General features: G+C 42.5%; 1 protein-coding gene across 1 annotated transcript in view; it reads left to right on the top strand.

The window, feature by feature from the left end:
* LOC116698141 (SH3 domain-binding protein 4) overlaps positions 1-18,964 on the top strand; it is a 39,331-nt gene that overhangs the window by 8,143 nt on the left and 12,224 nt on the right. Inside the window, exons 2-3 of the mRNA XM_032529919.1 lie at positions 12,001-12,229; positions 12,949-15,299. Of these exons, the coding sequence (XP_032385810.1) occupies positions 12,106-12,229; positions 12,949-15,299 (2,475 nt within the window). The 5' untranslated portion in view covers positions 12,001-12,105. The remainder of the gene's footprint in view (positions 1-12,000; positions 12,230-12,948; positions 15,300-18,964) is intronic.

The following is an 18,964-nucleotide window of genomic DNA, read 5'->3' as shown; positions in this document are numbered from 1 at the left end:
GTGTGTGTGTGTGTGTGTGTGTGCTGGGATAGGGGGATAGGGGTGTGAGTGTAATGCCATTGTTGTCAGGTTCGTGACACGACTGGCAACAACCAAAGCAGCCCAATGAATGTCCTAATAAAATCCCAGAATGACAGCTTAACATGATGTCTAACCACTCCATTGTCGTCAGAAGAATGATAACTTTTCCTTCCTTGCTCCTCCTCCACTTGAATAATGCATGATTTCATTTGGAGCTCGGCATTCCTCACATTCCCCCCGCTGCCAGTCCACCTTGGTATGTTTATATTGTCAAGTAAAGGAACGAATGATGTCTCAGTGCTGCAGCTGCTGCAGACATTGCTGAGACATTCACACCTAGGGAGGGGTATCGCCACGGATTTCCCACATTGCATTAGGGTTAGGCGGTAATACGGAATACCGAAGGGTCTTAAAAATAACAACAGTATTAGTTTCAATACCGTCATCTTGGGCTGAATGATGTTGTGTTTTATTGCACTGCCTATTTCTCGCTTAACATTTTTCAGAAACACGTTTTCCGTGAACTGTTAAAGTAAAATAGGAGATTGTATTTCAAACGAGCCGCCATCATGGTCGGTTTTGAAATCTGAAAGCAGCCAGACCGGTGAAGCATTTGTCCAATCAGCTGCAGGCATCACAGTTGTAGGCGGTTTAGGCTTTTTTTTTTGCTTTTCATTGGTCAGTGAAGAGAGACTGGTGGCGAGCCCACTAGCATGCAGTCCTTGGCCATCTGTGAAAACAATGCATACAGTATATGGACATGTCCTATTAGACACCAAAACGAGCCAATAATATTAGAAAAAAACGTTTTTTTGAGTTAGAGGGTCAACCGATTTCAAGGCCAATGCAGATCCCATTATTAGTAGTTAATGAAACTGGTATTTGGAAAGGACCCTTTCAAAAAAATACCTGGCAGGTGATTGGATGAAGCATCTGTCTACAGTAGTATGTAGAGAGACGATGGTAGAGAGTAGTATGTGGAGAGTAGTATGTAGAGAGACAATGGTAGAGAGTAGTATTTAGAGAGATGAAAGTAGAGAGTAGTATGTAGAGAGACAACAGTAGAGAGTAGTATGTGGAGAGTAGGATGAAGAGAGACAATGATAGAGAGTAGTATGTAGAGAGACAACAGTAGACAGTAGTATGTAGAGAGACAACGGTAGAGAGTAGTATGTAGAGATACAACAGTAGAGAGTAGTATGTAGAGAGACAACAGTAGACAGTAGTATGTAGAAAGACAACGGTAGAGAGTAGTATGTAGAGAGACAACAATAGAGAGTAGTATGTAGAGAGACAATGGTTGAGAGTAGTATGTAGAGAGACAACAGTAGACACTAGTATGTAGAGAGACAACGGTAGAGAGTATTATGTAGAGACAACAGTAGAGAGTAGTATGTAGAGAGACAACAGTAGAGAGTAGTATGTAGAGAGACAACAGTAGAGAGTAGTATGTAGAGAGACAACAGTAGAGAGTAGTATGTAGAGACAACAGTAGAGAGTAGTATGTAGAGAGACAACGGTAGAGAGTAGTATGTAGAGAGAGAAAATTATTATAGTGTGATTTTTGCAAATCTGTACCAAACAAAGATTTTTTCTTTTAATTTGTGGGATAGGATTTGTAGGACATCTCTCTACATACTACTGCCTATGTGAATAACGCCGTGCACAAGTTGCAGCATGTTTGTATTGATTGTGAGCGTGTTGACTCTGAAGCTCTGCCCGGCTCATGACAAACTCGAGCTTTGTTTCCCAACACTTAAGACCTCAGCGGTGTTGACTCAGTACGAGAGGCTCGCTGAGGCTGCTGCTGCCTGAGAACACGGCATCTGGCTTTCTCTCTTTATCTGATCAATGCAATAAGCTAATTCAGGCTCTGTGGGAAGATAAATCCTCTCTCACTGGAGACCAAAGCCGACGCCGCTGCGTGTCTGTGGCTCTAAATGTGAGGCAGCGCTGGAATGAGTTGAGCGTCTGTTCAATCCGTACGTGGTTAGAAAACATAATGACTGTTCGCTCGTTTTTGTCTCTAAATCTTAGAGGTCCCATGGCATGAAAATTTCCCTTCATGAGTTTTTTTTTACATTAATATGCGTTGCCCCAGCCTGCCTTTGGTCCCCCAGTGACTAGAAATGGTGATAGGTGTAACCGAGCCCTGGGTATCCTGCTCTGCCTTTGAGAAAATGAAAGCTCAGACGGGCCGATCTGGAATCTTACCCCTTATGACCTCATACCTCCCCTTTCTCTGGTTTGCCCACCCAGAGAATTTGGCCCACCATGAGAGAGTGACATCATGGCTTACAAACAAGCAAAGTGGCAGTTGGTCAAGGCCACGCCCCCCCTCTCTTCTTCAAAAGGTACAGACTCAGAAATGACACATACTGAGGAAAGCTCATTGTAGGACTGGCTCTGGTGGCTGTAATTCTGCACCAGTAGGGGACTACTAGGGGACCACTAAGGCCCATATAAAAGAGACTTCAGATACAGTATTAGGGGACCACTAAGGCCTATATAAAAGAGACTTCAGATACAGTATTAGGGGACCACTAAGGCCTATATAAAAGAGACTTCAGATACAGTATTAGGGGACCACTAAGGCCTATTAAAAGAGACTTCAGATACAGTATTAGGGGACCACTAAGGCCTATATAAAAGAGACTCAGATACAGTATTAGGGGACCCTAGGCCTGTATAAAAGAGATTTCAGATCCAGTATTAGGGACCACTAAGGCCTATATAAAAAGACTTCAGATACAGTATTAGGGGACCACTAAGGCCTGTATAAAAGAGATTTCAGATACAGTATTAGACCACTAAGGCCTATATAAAAGAGACTTCAGATACAGTATTAGGGGACCACTAAGGTCATATAAAAGAGACTTCATATACAGTATTAGGGACCACTAAGGCCATATATAGACTTCAGATACAATATTAGGGGACCACTAAGGTCTATATAAAGAGACTTCAGATACAGTATTAGGGGACCACTAAGGTCTATATAAAAGAGACTTCAGATACAGTTAGGGGACCACTAAGGTCTATATAAAAAGACTCATATACAGTATATGGGACCACTAAGGCCTATATAAAATGACTTCAGATACAATATAGGGGACCACTAAGGTCTATATAAAGAGACTCAGATACAGTATTAGGGGACCACTAAGGTCATATAAAAGAGACTTCAGATACAGATTAGGGACCACTAAACCTAATGAAGCCTCCAAAAAGCACCATGTCATGGGACCTTTAAGCAGATTAACAGAAAACAACCAGATATCAAACTCTAAAGGTTGCAGCTTGTCACCTTAAGAACTTGCCTTGGCTTTGTTAAATGCTCCTATTTATAAAATAACACTTGGTTTTGTTCCTCCTTCTCCCCCTTTTGCTGCCATGCTCTGCACTGTGTGCAGTTGTGTAATATTGTGTCTGTATTCTGCTGCCTGTGGTTGGGGTTTTTGTCACAGCATTATGTAAAATGCTATTTAAAGATGCACAGTGTTTTGTTTTTTTTCAACATTTTTTGAGACAGGGAAGACAAGCAGGAAATCATCACAGGTCGGATTTGAACCCTGGACCTCTGCATCGAGGCATAAACCTTAATGTATATGTGTGCCTGCTCTGCCCACTGATCCAACCCGGCCATATTTTTTGTCATATTTTGAAACCTGTTTCAGTGCATATTCAGATGGATTTATACTTAACCAAAATCAGAAATACTCGGCATGTGGTGCTGGCCTTTTGAGTTTAGGTTTAACCTCTGGCGTGAACAGAAATCCCACCGTAGATACAGATGTCGAAAGTTTTGATTTTAGTAACACCACCACAACATTAAACTGGTGTATCATATGTAGGGTTGGGTACCCAAACCCAGTTCCAAAAAACCACATTTAAAACTTGCCCTGTTTAAGTCTGTTGGGGGCTTACTCTATCAAGAGGATAACTCGGTGTAGACAGCACCGATTGGTTTCATTTGTCTTTCTACTGACAGCACTACAAATTAAAAAAAATAAACAGAGCTACATGTTGAAATCAACGGGAATTCCCCTTCAAGTCAGTGAACTACTGGTCGTACCAGTAGCAGCAAAACGATTGGGTGGAACTTTACAGACTAACCTTCATTAGGAAGAGGAAGACTGTGTTATTTCCTCTTTAAAAAATGACACAGTCTGTCTTCAACTGTTTAAAATAGTTGATAATAATCAGTGCGCCCTGTTGCACGCTGCATGCAAAACTAAATGAAAGGTCACTTAATCACCATTAAACACACATGAATGTTTCCGACACACACACACACACACACACACACCAGAACAAAAAAAAGGCATTTACTGAACTCAAGCTGAACATTCACAACGTCAGGTCATTTTATGTTATGTTATGTTTATGTCTGCATTTTGGAGCACAGTTTTCATTTTTTTCTTCAAGTTTCATCTCTTCCCGTGTGGAGATGATGTCCTGCTAGTGAACATGACATCTTCTCTTTTTTTTTGGAGTCTGAAGTAAGGCTGGGCAAAATGGAAAAAATCAAATATCACAATATTTTTTACCAAATACCTCGATATCGATACCCCAACAATATTGTTGTGTTGACTATCGGTGCTTTCAGAAAATACTGTATTTACACAATGAGATTTTTGGTAAATAATCATCAGTAATGTGGATATGACAAATAATAGAAGAGTTACAACAATCTGGTAAGAATAGAAAATGACATCACTTTACTGTAATGTGCCTTTAAAAATCAGGAAAAGACAACACTTATGCCATATTACGATATTACGATATCTAGTCTCATATCTCGATATCGATATAATATCGATATATTGCCCAGCTCTAGTCTGAAGCATCCTTCTGCACTGTGAGCGAGCGGATAAGAACAACGTTTTGAAGGCGGTGCTTGAAAGGAGGTGCGGCGGGCAGGGAGCGCGAGCACAGATCTGGCCCGTCATCACAAAGGCATTTCCTCCTCGGCAACTTCCTGCTCGGAGGCAGTCGTCCTTAAACTCAGCAGAGCCTCGGCCCTGCACCGAGGGCTGGTGTGGAGCCAGCACTCCGGGCATCAGGATGCTTTTATTGTTGCGGGGTAAATGTTGTCGTATCTTTGACCTTGCACAGTAATTAGTTTTATAGCTCGGGCCTCATTAATGTTCTTCCTCTGCAGCCGTTTACCTCTAAACAGATACACACAGAACAGATTGTCCTCCGCAGCAGAATCTGGACCTGATGAGTAAGCAGGAGGGCGGCTTCTGTTTAAAGTATGGCTGCTTTACAATCATTCCCCGAAAGAACCAGGCACCATCTTGTGGCGCCATCCCAATTCTTCTTCAAAAGATGCCATTTTCAGCGTGTAGCTTGCTAGCTCGAAGGTCGTTGTTGTTTCCCGTGGCAAAGGGAATTTTGAGAACGGCAACACTAGGGTTGGGTACTGAAACGTGGTGCCATTAGGGCACCGGTTCCGGCGTAGTAAGTAAGTAACGAGACCGAATAAAAGAACATTTCGGTGCCTGACTCTTCTTTTCTTTCCAGACGCATCGTGGCATGGGACGCTACGTTACTGCTAGCTAGTAGCTTGATTTAACACGATGGTTAAAATGCTGACAGCTTACGTTAAGCGGTGCGACTGTAATTCTCTGTAGAGGACTCCAACACCGGGATTTAAACACAACACACAGACGGTGCGTTCACTTGAAACTCGCCAGCCTCGTGGTGCATTTCAAGTCATTGTAAAATACCCTTTTCCCATCTGGTGCTTGTTTTTTGTCGTTAACTAGCAATTTACAGGTGGAATAAGTCACTGTTATAAGTTATTGTTATTACATTATTAAGCAAACATTTCATTTTGACCATATGGCCTTAGCAATAAACCGCCGTTCTTTAATGTCGCCAACTATTATATTGTGCTTCCTTTTTTATATTTTACATTATAGGGGGAATCTCTGGGCACCTCGTCATTTGATTCTGATTCAGAAACCAACGATTTGCTTCTAAACCGATTATCGATGCATCTCAATGCACCAATTTTTAATGTACATTTCCATTTGTGATTTTTAAAAATATGCCAGTATAAATCTGATTTTGTCAGGTTTTGACATATGCAATATTTGTTTTGTTACTGTTTGTTTTTTATCGTGTAGTCATTCCATGCTTAAGCCTTAAACATAGAGAACTAAAGAGAACCGCAATGCAACAAGAATCAATTTTTTTTCCCCCACCCCTAATACATTATAAAAATTTTATATATTTTTCGGTTCAGGCACCGGCACTGTTTTAAAATTGTTTTAGCACCGGTATCTGAAACCCCCCCAAACAATACCCAACCCTAGGCAACAGCCAGAGACGAGTGGGCCACATTGATTCAGACTAGCGTCTGTCTGACTTTCAGGACTAAAACAATTCACAGCATGTTGGAACAAAACAAGTTGTTGCGTCTGGTTTTTGTAGTTCTGAATCATCTCCAGGTCTGTTTCCATCTTACCGAGATATTTAAAGTGTAAAAACTGCAAATTATGCATTATATAACCAAGGACCAAAGAAGAAGGTGAGCACCCGCTGTGCTCTATCAGCTAATCAAAGATGCTCTGTGCTCTGTCATAGAAGACCAACGGGGGGGGGGCAAGGGTGGCCAGTTCGCCCGTAATATTAAACCTTGACCCCCCTTATAACTTGGCAAACATTTTTTTCCCCAAAGAGGAGAAATTATTCATTGACAGTGATAAAAAAAGTAAGTTAACACTGAATGAGTACTCTTTTTTATTGTTATATGTAAATAAAAAAAATGTATAAAGCTATGGAGGGTCGGTGGTATGAAACACCTGTGCTTATATTGGTTTTTAATATATATTTGGTACCCCTAAAACCGCATGTGGCCCCTGCCTGGCCCTCTCTATTTGAAATGGTCTGTAACCGCCACTGAATGAAAGAAGCAGGAGGGTTGATTTCACTGAGCACTTCCTCTGTGGGGACTGTGAAGGAAAGGCGGGGGGTGTTTTTCTGAAGACGGGCTGTTCTCCTGCGGCCGCAGCGAATCCAAGTGTGAAAATCAGCTCACGGTGCCTCAGCAGGGTCAATGCGCTGCCGCTCCCCCTGACCACCGACCACATCACTACCCAGACAGGAAATGACAGCAGAGGTTGGCCAAGGGCAGACATGGTCATAATTTAATATTCATAGCTTTTGGTTTGCGTCGGAAAAGTCCTATCAGTGTGAGGCCACAGCTAACACAACAGAGCCCTCCCCCCCACCGCCTGCGGCGGTTGACAGGGGCTCTGTGCCGGTACACTATTCTGCAGAGAAAGGCCGCAAACCAAAGACATGACCAAGTGATCTTCTCACAGTCTGCAGAACTGAGCACTGCACCGCTTTACTGGACGATCTGGAGCCTTTTAAATGTTCTGAGTGAACCATTCTGGGTTTTATCTCTTCTTTCTCTAACTATGAGAGAAAGAAGTTTGTTTGGGTTGTTGATTTTAAAGTAGAGATGCTCCAGTACTGAAATTGCCTCTGATACTGCCTAAAACGCTGGTATCGGGAAGTACTGGAGTCTCTGCATTGATCAAATACCACTTAATAAAGCCCTAAAGAAAATCTACGTTAAAGTAGTTTATTTATGTTCTTTTCTGTTATAACTGACTGCCAAACTGGATGCTAAAAAGAAAGTTCTGTGGCGTTCATCGTTTGTGTTTCACAAAGAGTTTAACCTGAGCCAGACCAAGAACAAAGATAGAAATCATATCACATCCATACAGGGATAGTAGTACACAGCTGTTAAAACATAATGAAATATTTAACACGCTGGTATCGGATCGGTACTCGGTATCGGCCGATACGCAAGTTCAGGTATCAGTATCTGGAAGCAAAAAAAAATGGTATCTGGACCATCTCTAGTTTATAGTCAGATTGCATTGTAAATGTAAATGTAAATGTGCTGTATTTATATAGCGCTTTTCTAGTCTTAACGACTACTCAACGCGCAAAACTTTAACTTTTAGTTTTTTAGTTTTTTAAGAGTTGGGGTTAAACTAGTCATCTTTTGGACCTTATCAATAGAGTTATAGTTATGGAAATATAAAGAGTTGATATATTTACTTCATGATGAAAAATACGTTAAATGATTCCAAAATATCCACCTGTAATGAAATCTTGACTGGTTTTGTTACGTTTTCTTTTAGAAGGATCACATTCTTTGTCATCTGGCTTGGGAACAAGAACAGGGACGTCACCTTCCAGTGACAAAGCTAAAACAATAGCAACCGAAACAGATGCCGTAAATACGACAACGAGGGAGGATGAGTAGGGAACAGGAACAAAGACTTTACAATCTAAGGCTTCATGTCCATTAGGCATTTGGGACAAAAACGTCCTGCGTCCACACAAGAGTTTTGGCTCCAGTAGAACTAATCTCCGTTCACATTCACAAGTCTCACAAGACAAAAAAAACCATTCACACACACTGGGCATGTGCGTGCCGGTGTATTTCTGTTTGGTGGTTGGACTCGTAGAAGGGCTGCCATATAAGCTCATCGGCTGCGGCCCGTTCCTGCATGAGCTACCTCATTTCAATAGAAGAGAGACATTGTTAAAGTGATGAGCTGTCACGCCTCTGCTTTCCCTCATGTGCTCTTTGATAAAGGCCTCTCGATAGGGTAGCACATGATAAACAAAACAGATTACATCAGCCTGGCAAAACAGATCCATCAAAAGTGCATTATCACTTTAAAGCATAAGCGTCAGACCGCATACCCGCGGCTCCAATTGGGCTGCTCGCAGATTTTGATCGTGCCCGTGCATCAGTTTATGTTCACTATGAACTTTGGCCCTCCAAGTTTCTTGTTTCTTCCAGACGGATCTCGTAAAAAGGCGTATGTATGACACGCCAATTTGTTTGCCGTTATTGGCGTGTTATCAAGACGCAGACTTGATTTTTAGAGCGTTCATCAACGCCGCTTGGACTCCATTGACTTACGTTACCTTGCGATAGCGTGTGAATTTACGCCGTAGCGAGTAGTATGACAGGGCAAAAATCTGGGGGTGGATGGGTAAAACACAGGAGTTTCACCCAGGAGACCGGGGATCACGTCTCGCGTCTCACGTTGCCTAAAGTCAACCGTCAGTTTGTTTTTTTATTTTCCTAAAGCCAATCCCATTCTTCTTTTCTTGAATCCAACTGCATGTCATGTTTTTTTCTCACGATAACACTCCACGTGGCGTGTATGTTTACGTCCGCTGTATACAGCGTAGACATACAGATAGCTCAAAATGTGAAGATAAGATAGTCGATGTGTACTGTATGTTTATGCATAGCCATGATGTCATGTTGGTTGTTGTCACTTTTGGAGCTTTTTTCCTGAGTTTTTGTGGACTTTTTTTAAACCTTTTTTGTTGCTTTTGTCTTTGATGTCTAAGTTACTTGTTTAGAGCTTAATGTCGACCGAAGTAAGTGAGAAGGCTATATAAGACATGCAATAATACCACAGAAGATGCTTCACCTTTCGATGAAAAAAAGCATGTGAATAAAGCGGCCCTTGATGTTATTCATGTTTTTTATTCTGGCCCTGAGTGAAGTTAAGTTTGACCCCCACGCAAAGATTCCTGTATTTATCCAATCCTGAAACACTCCACTGTAAGGTGCATGTTATCTAATGTTGCTGCACAGATTTCACTGCAGCTCTTACAGACCGGTAACACCAATATATTGGATAGTATAAAAATCTCAACAGATTGGAGTGACCTTTGCTGGCAGAGTTTGGCAGACGTGTGCGGGCTGTGGAAGTGTGTCAGTAGTAAACCATCGTCAGCCTCTCCCTGTATGTGCAGCGTGTTGTCCCCGAGCTGACACCGCTATGAATTATGCATCGAGGTAAAAAGCTTGGTGTCTCTAGACCCGCTGTGTTCCACTGACCCACATCTGCAGTTTGCACTTTTTTTAGTCTTAGTTTGTTGTGATGTGGCTAGGACCGAGGCGCTTGCTCTGAGGTTCGTAAGCGTCACTAGAGTGGCAATAATATGATGTTAATCAAACCGTCTCGTGTAATATTACAATAATACAACAGTTCCCAACTATATAAAAGTTATAATCAAACTGTATTCATGATGGTCATTTGCCGTCTCTTTGTAGGTGTTTTCTGTCTCTTTTTGGTTGTTTTTAGTGTCTTTTTCATGACATTTGGGACCATTATTATCCCCATATGTGTCTAAAATGTTGAAAAAGCTAGAGCAGATAATAAATAAATAACTCAGCTCAGAGACAAAAACTTAAAAGCTAAAGAACTCCAACTACATTCTTTGGATCTGAGAAAAGTCTATCAGTGACATTTATTCTTAGGGCTTAGGTGCTTCCAAAACGGCTTGGCTACAGCCCTTAAATTTGGTAGTATTTTGTAGTAGTATTTTCAGTATTTGTGTTGTACTTCCATGTAAAAGTAGAAGTTCCAGCTCAGACACAATGTAGCTGTTAGGGATGACACAAAACAATGGCCTGCGTTTAGAAAATCAGTGCCAAACTTCCCTCTCTTAAATCCCCTTCAAGGTTTCTGGGTTACACATGTATCTGCAGTGTGTGTTACCTAACAGTGTGATGAGCTTGATCTGCTGCATCAAGACAAATTTAAAAAAAACACAAGAGGACGGAGAGAGTCTGGATGTTTCTAACAGAGCACTGTAGCTGTGTTCCAAACTGTTCCCTCATTCCCTCGCTAACTAATCCCTTAATAGTGTTTATTAGGTAGTGAACTATAGCGGGAACGACCAAACCAGGTCTCGGACACACGCTAAAAACACATTGTTGCGTCAGGAGGTCTGTGTGATGGAGGTGGGCGCGCCCAGCATCATGTCAACAAACTGAAACAAAAATACTAGAGCCCGACCAATAAGGCCGAAACCGATACGAATATTTGGTTATTTAAAAGTCCGAAATGCCGAAAATTATATATATTTAAAAAAACAAAATCCGGAAACGCGTTACAAAACATAAACAGATTCCCCTAACATTCCCTAACACTCACTAAAATAATGATAATAATTTGTTTTATTGTCACAACAGAAAAGAAGAACTTCCAAATATATTAAAGTTCTGATAAATGAAATGTGTAAAAATAATAAAAAAACAAAAAACGTTACACTATATTCTTAAATCAAGCAAGCTTGTCAAGTGAAATGATCTTGCTGCACGGACGGATAATTTCACTTGTTCTGAGTACCTTTTCCCTCAGATTTAGTTTTATCTTGTTTTTAGACACCCCTTTTTGTAGTGTGTGTGTGTGCGTGTGTGTGTGTGTGTGTGTGTATGTGTGTGTGTGTGTATTTCAGGCCTTTGTGTAGTGATTTCTAACAAACCGAGTGTAAATTGTAATCTCCCCACTTGGGATCAGTAAACAGTATAAACATTTTTTTTTTTTATTTAAATGGTGAACACACTATGGACCGTGTTTCTGCGGGTCTTGAAAAAAAGTCTAAAATTTCGAAATCTAAAATATAGGCCTCAAAAAGTCTTAAATTCACTGAAGTATTGTGCTCTAGGCCTTAAATAATCTTTAACTGGGTCTTAATTTTCCTATGTCCATGAAACGCCTCTAATGCGAGTTGAAATGTTTTTATTTTAAATTCTGTATTGTCCAGATATAATTTGCTGTATGTGTCAGTATTACTCTGTCACTTTTTTTTCCAATTTGAATACATTTATTTACTTTGCAACTACTATTGTGACTCTGCATTTCTTTGTGCTTTTATATCATGTTATAGGTCTAAAATTTCCTTCATAAAAGGTCTTAAAAAGTCTAAAAGTTGACTTGGTATCACCTGCACACTTTTTGTGTGAATACAGATATATTGACACAGACAGTATGAGTTCGTTGAACATAAAAACATAGAAACATGTTCAAGTATGAACCTGTAAATGCATAATATGGGACCTTTAAAGTCAGATTTTCTTCATTTGTTTTATTAGAGATGATATAAAATCCAATATTTTTTGTCTTACAGAGATCATGGGAGGCTGTTGATATCCGACTCGGCCACCAGCAAGAGGAAACTCCCTAATTAGAGTAGGCTGAACGCAGCAGCTGGCGCACAGCGACAGGTCCGACCATGGCCGCCCACCGAATCAGAGCCGCCACCAGCACCAACACGTCTCTCCCGCGCTGCAAGTCCGAGGGGACGCTCATCGATCTCAGCGAAGGATTGTCAGAAGCCAGTCTGAACGATGTCAAAGGTCAGCTGCTCAAAACTTTGGTTTCTGCATTTATACTGGACAATTTTTTTTAAAAATCTATATTTAAAAAACAATGATTCAAATATAAATATATTTGATTTATTGTTTTTAAATATTTAAGTTAAGTTTCATATTTCTAATGTTAGGGAAATCTTTTTATGTTTTTTAAATATACATCGGCCGATATATTGGAACATCAGATTTTTTAACAACAAAATATTTTTAGCGGTATTGGCCTTAAAAATCCTTCATTAGTCGGGCTCTACTGTCTATCACGTCCGCCATTGTTGTTTTGAAGGACCAGTTGCGGCTGCTACAAACACACCTAAACCCCGCCCATAGCTGCCAATAGCTCCTTACAGGATGCTGATTGGTTCATTCTGCTGCTGCTCAGACACAAATGCATTAGGTTGGACAAATTACGTATTTTGTTGGTGAATTTGGAGAACCTGTCAAGATGGATTTTCGTAACATATATGACATCCCGCAATTCTCGTGTTGTTATATTGTGAGAATCCAGCTGCCGTGCAAGGTAACGTCACAGAGGTAGCATTAAAAGACACTGCGGTAGACAGCTCAGTATGCCAACCCCCTCACCCCATGGATCTAATCCAGGAACTCATACACTGCACCTATTTTATTCCATCAGATACATGTGAACGGTGTTATTATGCCATACAGTATCCACCTCCACCTGACATTGTTTTGTTTGTTTTTAGTGCCTTCTCCCAGTGCCTTACGACTGGACGCGACTGCCTCCTTCGGCACTGCCAGGGAAGTCGTCGCCATTAAGGACTACTGCCCGTCCAGCTTCACCACCCTGAAGTTCTCGAAAGGGGACCGCCTCTACGTTCTGGACTCAACAGGAGGAGAGTGGTGGTACGCCCACAACAACACAGAGATGGGTTACATTCCTGCCGCCTATGTGCAGCCCATCAACTACAGAGACTCGTCCTTCAACGACAGCGGGATGATCGACACGATGGGAGACTGTAACGAGGAGGCGGCCAAAGAAATGGACCTTCTAGGGGAGTGGGCGGGTGTGATTCTGAAACCAACTACCTTCCAAAATGGAAATCCTTTTGCAACAACCCATACCTCTACGAACCCTTTCCTAAACGGGTGCCCTCAGAGCTCCCTCGATCAGAACAGTAATGAGAAGTCAGTTGACCTCCTTCTGTTCGATACGCTCGCTCCGTCAGTGCCAAACTCCACCAGCAGCGCTGCAATCAACGGTTTAGGCAGTAGCGTTTTTAACCCTCTTAGTCCCACTGTAGGTGTAGGGCAAACATTGCGCAGGGACAACCCGTTTTTTAGAAGCAAGCGCTCCTACAGTTTGTCTGAGCTGTCCATCCTGCAGGCTCAGTCCGATACCCCTCAGGCCTCTGGTTTCTTCCGGGGTCTGAAGGCACCAGCGCCAGAGCAGTTCCAGAGCAGGGAGGACTTCCGGACAGCGTGGCTCACCCACCGCAAGCTAGCCAGGTCCTGCCATGACCTGGACTCGATGGGTCAGAACCCAGGCTGGGGACAGACCCAGCCGGTGGAGACCAACATTGTCTGTCGGCTGGACAGCTCAGGAGGTGCTGTCCAGCTTCCGGACAGCAACATCAGCATCCATATACCCGAGGGCCACGTAGCGCCGGGGGACACCCAGCAGATCTCGATCAAAGCTCTGCTCGACCCCCCGCTAGAGCTTAACAACGACCGCCGCACCACTGTCAGCCCCGTGGTGGAGATCAAACTCAGCAACATGGAGATCAAAACCACCATTACCCTGGAGATGAAAGTGTCTGTTGTGGTGAAAATGGAGAGCAGGGAGACGACAGAAGTGTTGTGCGTCAGGAGTGATTGTAAAGAGGGACCTTACAGCCCCATTCCTCAGTCGTACATGTATGGCGACATGGTCCAGGTGTGCCTGGATAACCTGGAGCCTTGCATGTATGTGTGTGTCGTGGCTCAGTCCCAGTCCCTCTCTCCAGACTCCACAGTCTGGGAGCATGTGGTTAAAAAGATCACCTTAGGAGTATATGGTCCCAAACACATTCACCCGTCCTTCAAGACAGTCGTGGCTATGTTTGGCCACGACTGTGCCCCAAAGACGTTATTGGTGAGCGAGGTAGGCAAACAGTCACAGTCTTCTCCTTCAGTAGTGCTGCAGCTCTGGGGTAAACACCAGTTTGTCCTGTCCAAACCCCAGGACCTCAGTGTTGGGGTTTACTCCAACATGGCCAACTATGAGGTAAAGGCCGGCGAGCAGGCCAGAGTGGTCCGGGGCTTTCAGGTGAAACTTGGCAAAGTCAGCAGGCTTGTCTACATGATTGCCTCGCGAGACACCGACGATGTCTCCGATTTCACCTTAAGGATACAGGTCAAAGATGACAACGATTGTATACTGGCTCAGTTTTGTGTCCAGACTCCGACACCGCCGCCCAAAGCAGGCCCAAAGGCGTCAGTGCAACGGCGTTTCCTGAAGAAGAAAGAAGTGGGCAAGATAGTCTTGTCTCCTCTCGCCATCGCCACCAAGTACCCTGTTTTCCAGGACCGGAGGATAAATAACGTGAAGTTTGGAAAATTAATCAAAACTGTTATCCGACAAACAAAAAATCAGTACTTGCTTGAGTACAAGAAAGGGGACTTTGTAGCTCTGTTGAGTGAGGAGAAGATCAAGCTCAAGGGTCAGTTGTGGACAAAAGAGTGGTACATTGGGTATTATCAGGGCAAAATGGGATTTGTTCACGCAAAGAACGTGCTGGTGGTCGGCAAAGTTAAGCCCATTTACTTCAGCGGGCCCGACCTTACCACCTCTTTGTTACTGGAGCAAATACTGAAGCCCTGCAAATTCCTCACGTACATCTACGCCTCCGTAAGAACTATACTGATGGAGAACATCGGCAACTGGCGAGCGTTCGCTGACGCCCTCGGATACGTCAACCTGCCGTTGACCCATTTCTGTCGCCAAGAGCTGGACAGTGAACCGGAGAGGGTCGCATCGGTGCTGGAGACGCTGAAGGAGGATTGCAACAATGCAGAGAGCAAAGAGCGCAAGTCCTTCCAGAAAGAACTCCTGACGGTAAGTTACAACCTTGGCTTCCTCCTCTGTTACAGCGACTAAGCTTTTCCTTCGAGTCATTCATTTGTGAAACCGTCCGTCTGTCTTTTGTCCTTATTTTTTTTTTATTTTAATCATAATTTGGAGGATCTGTTGCTGTGTTGCCTTTCCAATTCTTGTACATCATTGTCTTTAACTCCCCCCCCCCCTTGCTTTCTCCATTGCCGTGCTAAGGAATATCAATTTACCTATCACTATTGCCTTCAATGTGTCCCCACTATATGTGGGTTCACTCCCCTGTTGTCATTAGGATCAGGAAAGGTCTTAATTTCAAACTTTACTTGTTGTATAACTGTCTTGTTGGTAAGTAAGCTAGTGTTGAGTCCCCATATTGCTTTTTTTGTTCTACTATCTAAGTGCAGGCTCAGATAAATTGGTGAGTAGTCTTTGCTATCCCTAGTCCCAATGTCACATTTTACAATCCGGTCTGTCATTTTTCAACATGAACATATAGTCTATTCTTGAGTAGCGTCTTTTGTCCTTCATGTGTCAAATTGAGTTTCTGTTTGTATCCTCCTGGTCAGATATTTCTTTCTTGGAGCACAAATCCTTCCTTGGCTTTCGGCTGTGGTCCAGTCTGTTAATTCTGCTGGGAGTGCAGTCGATAAGTGCTGTGTAGGCACCGAGGTCTAATCAGGACCTGAGGAGCTGTGGAGGGCAAAAGAATACTTTGTAACTCAAGCAACAGACACTCAAATGAGCATAGAGTTAATGTGCAGTGTGTGTGTGTGTGTGTGTGTGTGTGTGTGTGTGTGTGTACAGTATGCTGATCCTATAAATCCAATTGATCGCACAGGCTACTTTCATTTTCTAGCTTTATGTACATATGAATCAAAGCCCTCAGAGGGCGAAACAGACTTTTACACTTGTGTTTACGTTTACAAGTCATTTTAGAAATGGAACCACAGGGAAATGTAATGCACCAAAAGTACTACTGAGTATCTTAAAAACAGAGCAAACGCAGCAGAAGCCATCTTCTCAAACAGTTAATGACAGAATTAGAGCTGCAAGTAAAAAGTATTTTCATTGTCAATAAATCTGTTTATTATTCTCTCAGTTAATTGATTAGTTTGGTCTATAAAAATTGTGAAATATGTGGATCGTTGTTTCCCAAAGGCCAAGTTAACATTTTCTTAATATGTGTCATTTCTGAGTCTGTAGCTTTTGAGGAGAAGAGGAGGGGGGGGGGGTTTGCTTGCAACTGCCACTTTGCCTTTGAAAGCCATGATGTCTCTCTCTCATGGGGGGGGGGGGGGGCAAATTCTCTGGGCGGGCAAAGCAGAGAAAGGGGAGGTAACCTTGCCCCTTATGACCTCATAAAAGGCAAGATTCCAGATCTGCCCATCTGAGCTTTCATTTTCTCAAAGGCAGAGCGGGATACCCAGGGCTCAGTTTACACCTATCACCATTACTAGCCACTGGGGGGGCCATAGGCAGGCTGGGGGAACGCATACTAATGTTTAAAAACCTCATAAAGTAAAATTTACATGCCATGGGCTCTGCAATCAGAGCATTTTTACTTAATGAGAAACAACTCAAACCAATTAATTTATAATAATAATTTATAATAATTTATACTGTCTATTGATCCCCAGTGGGGGAATAACAATTTACACTCTGTTTTGTTAGCAATCACTACACACAGGCCTGAAATACACACACATGCTCAGGACCTATTCACGCACAAATGGAGAGATGTCAGAGTGAGTGATAGAGATAGTGAAGAGTGAGATTAATTGATTGATTGGCGATTCATTTAATAGTTGACCACTAATTGATTCCTCTTTGCACCTCTAGATAGAATTGTCTTTTCCAGAAAGGGTTCTGCTTTAATTACCAGACGGTTACTCTTCAGCCCAGTCAGACAGTGGTTGGGATTTTACTCGTGCCTCTTCCTGCCTCATGTGTTTCTTTGTCCCCAGTATATTCAGCTCTTCTTTACAGAGGAAGAAGTGCTGAGCTGGGTTGGCTGCAAGTGTGCAGCGTGACTCTCTCAGGCACTTGGTTGTGCATTTTCTGTCGTGGAAATGCGAATTGCCATCGTCCCCTCAGGCAGTCCGGGTAGCGGTTATCACCCTGAGACGTCTAAACACGACAGTCTGAGCAATGCTTCATAAACCTTTTGCATTTTTATTTGATGTGTCTGTGCCTACAAAATCTTCAGAGGTGAGGGTGTTCAGCTCCCCTGCTGCCTTTGTACCACTGTTCCTGGACTTAGTTTCCCAGTCAGCATATTATGCGAGCGAGAGTCTCTGTCAGAGGTCAGGGACGTACTGCAGCTGAAGTAACACGGAGCAGGAACACTGTAATCAACGCGAGGTTGTAAACACTAGTTAGAACCGTTTATAGTACGGAAAAGAACATAATAAAAGGTGGTGACTGAAAAATATGGTGTTTTGAGGGAGGTTCTGTGCATTTGTTTCTGAATATAGGTCTGTTTTTCTGCTTCTTCTGTCTGGATTACACCTAAACTACTGGTTACCGCGGGGACAAAGCACGCAGCAAATCCAGCTAATTTGAAATCACGAGGACTCTTTGTTTAACCGGCACAAATATGCTGTTTGTTCCATGTGCAAACATCTGATGTTATTATTTTTCTTTTTTTTGAAAGTGGATTTTGTTGTGTGCGTGTAGGCCTCAGAGTGAAGCCCAGTGAGTCTAAAGACTGCCAGATGAAATCCTCATCTTCCTCTCCTCCTACAAAATCGCTTTGCCACGGAAGAAAAATCTCTTCTGATTTTCCGGTGTGCCATTTGACGTGGAAGGGAGTCTATTTTTTAGAAGAAAGAACCAAATCAAAAGCACTGTGGTCCCTTTCTTTTTGCTTTGAATGTCTGAATCCATTGTGGCATGCTTTGATTGTTGGTGGCGAAAGGGGCAGCGCCTGTGCACTCATACAGTGACACTCATACTATTACAAATCTATACTTTCTGCTTCACACACTGCTCAGTGTTGCCCGTGTACTTGTGTCATCACACACACACAATATCCCACTGATAGATATCAGCGTGTTGAATATGTTCATCACGGCTGTGGATGTGAGGCGAGCTCTGTTTTTGCAGCTTTGGATGTTATATATCGACCCAAAGTTTGTGCTTTTGACTTCAGGCGATGTCATAATTATGTTTTGTTAAATGAAAACTACTTGTTCACACAGGAATAAGATTAGGGTTGGGCAGGGATTTCCCTTCCACTAAGCTGAACGAATCAAAACTTTTGTTTATTTTAGAGCCCGACTGAAATATTGGCGAGGCCAATATTAGGCATTTACCAAACTAGTTTTTTTTTTTCCATTCACCAGAATCATTTATAATAAATAATTATTTGAAAAATAAAATAAAAACAGACAGTCAACCATGTTGTGTGTGTTGGTGTTGCATAGTTTGTCCACCAGATGTATGTTTATGGATAATCACAGGCTAGAATATGTCAACTTTTTCTTATATATTTTTTTTTCAAATGCTATAAAATTGAATAAGACGCCCCAAAATGACCCATCAAAATCACACCAAAGAGCGTTGGGTGGAATCAGTTATGTTATTTTGGGTAGTTAGAATTGGGTAGTTGAAAAGAACATTGATATAGGAAAACTGGTCAATTTGACCCGAGGACAACATGAGGGTTA

Source organism: Etheostoma spectabile, chromosome 11, assembly GCF_008692095.1.
Source record: "Etheostoma spectabile isolate EspeVRDwgs_2016 chromosome 11, UIUC_Espe_1.0, whole genome shotgun sequence".
In the NCBI taxonomy this organism is placed as follows: domain Eukaryota; kingdom Metazoa; phylum Chordata; class Actinopteri; order Perciformes; family Percidae; genus Etheostoma; species Etheostoma spectabile.
This window is presented reverse-complemented; position numbering and strand designations above follow the sequence as displayed.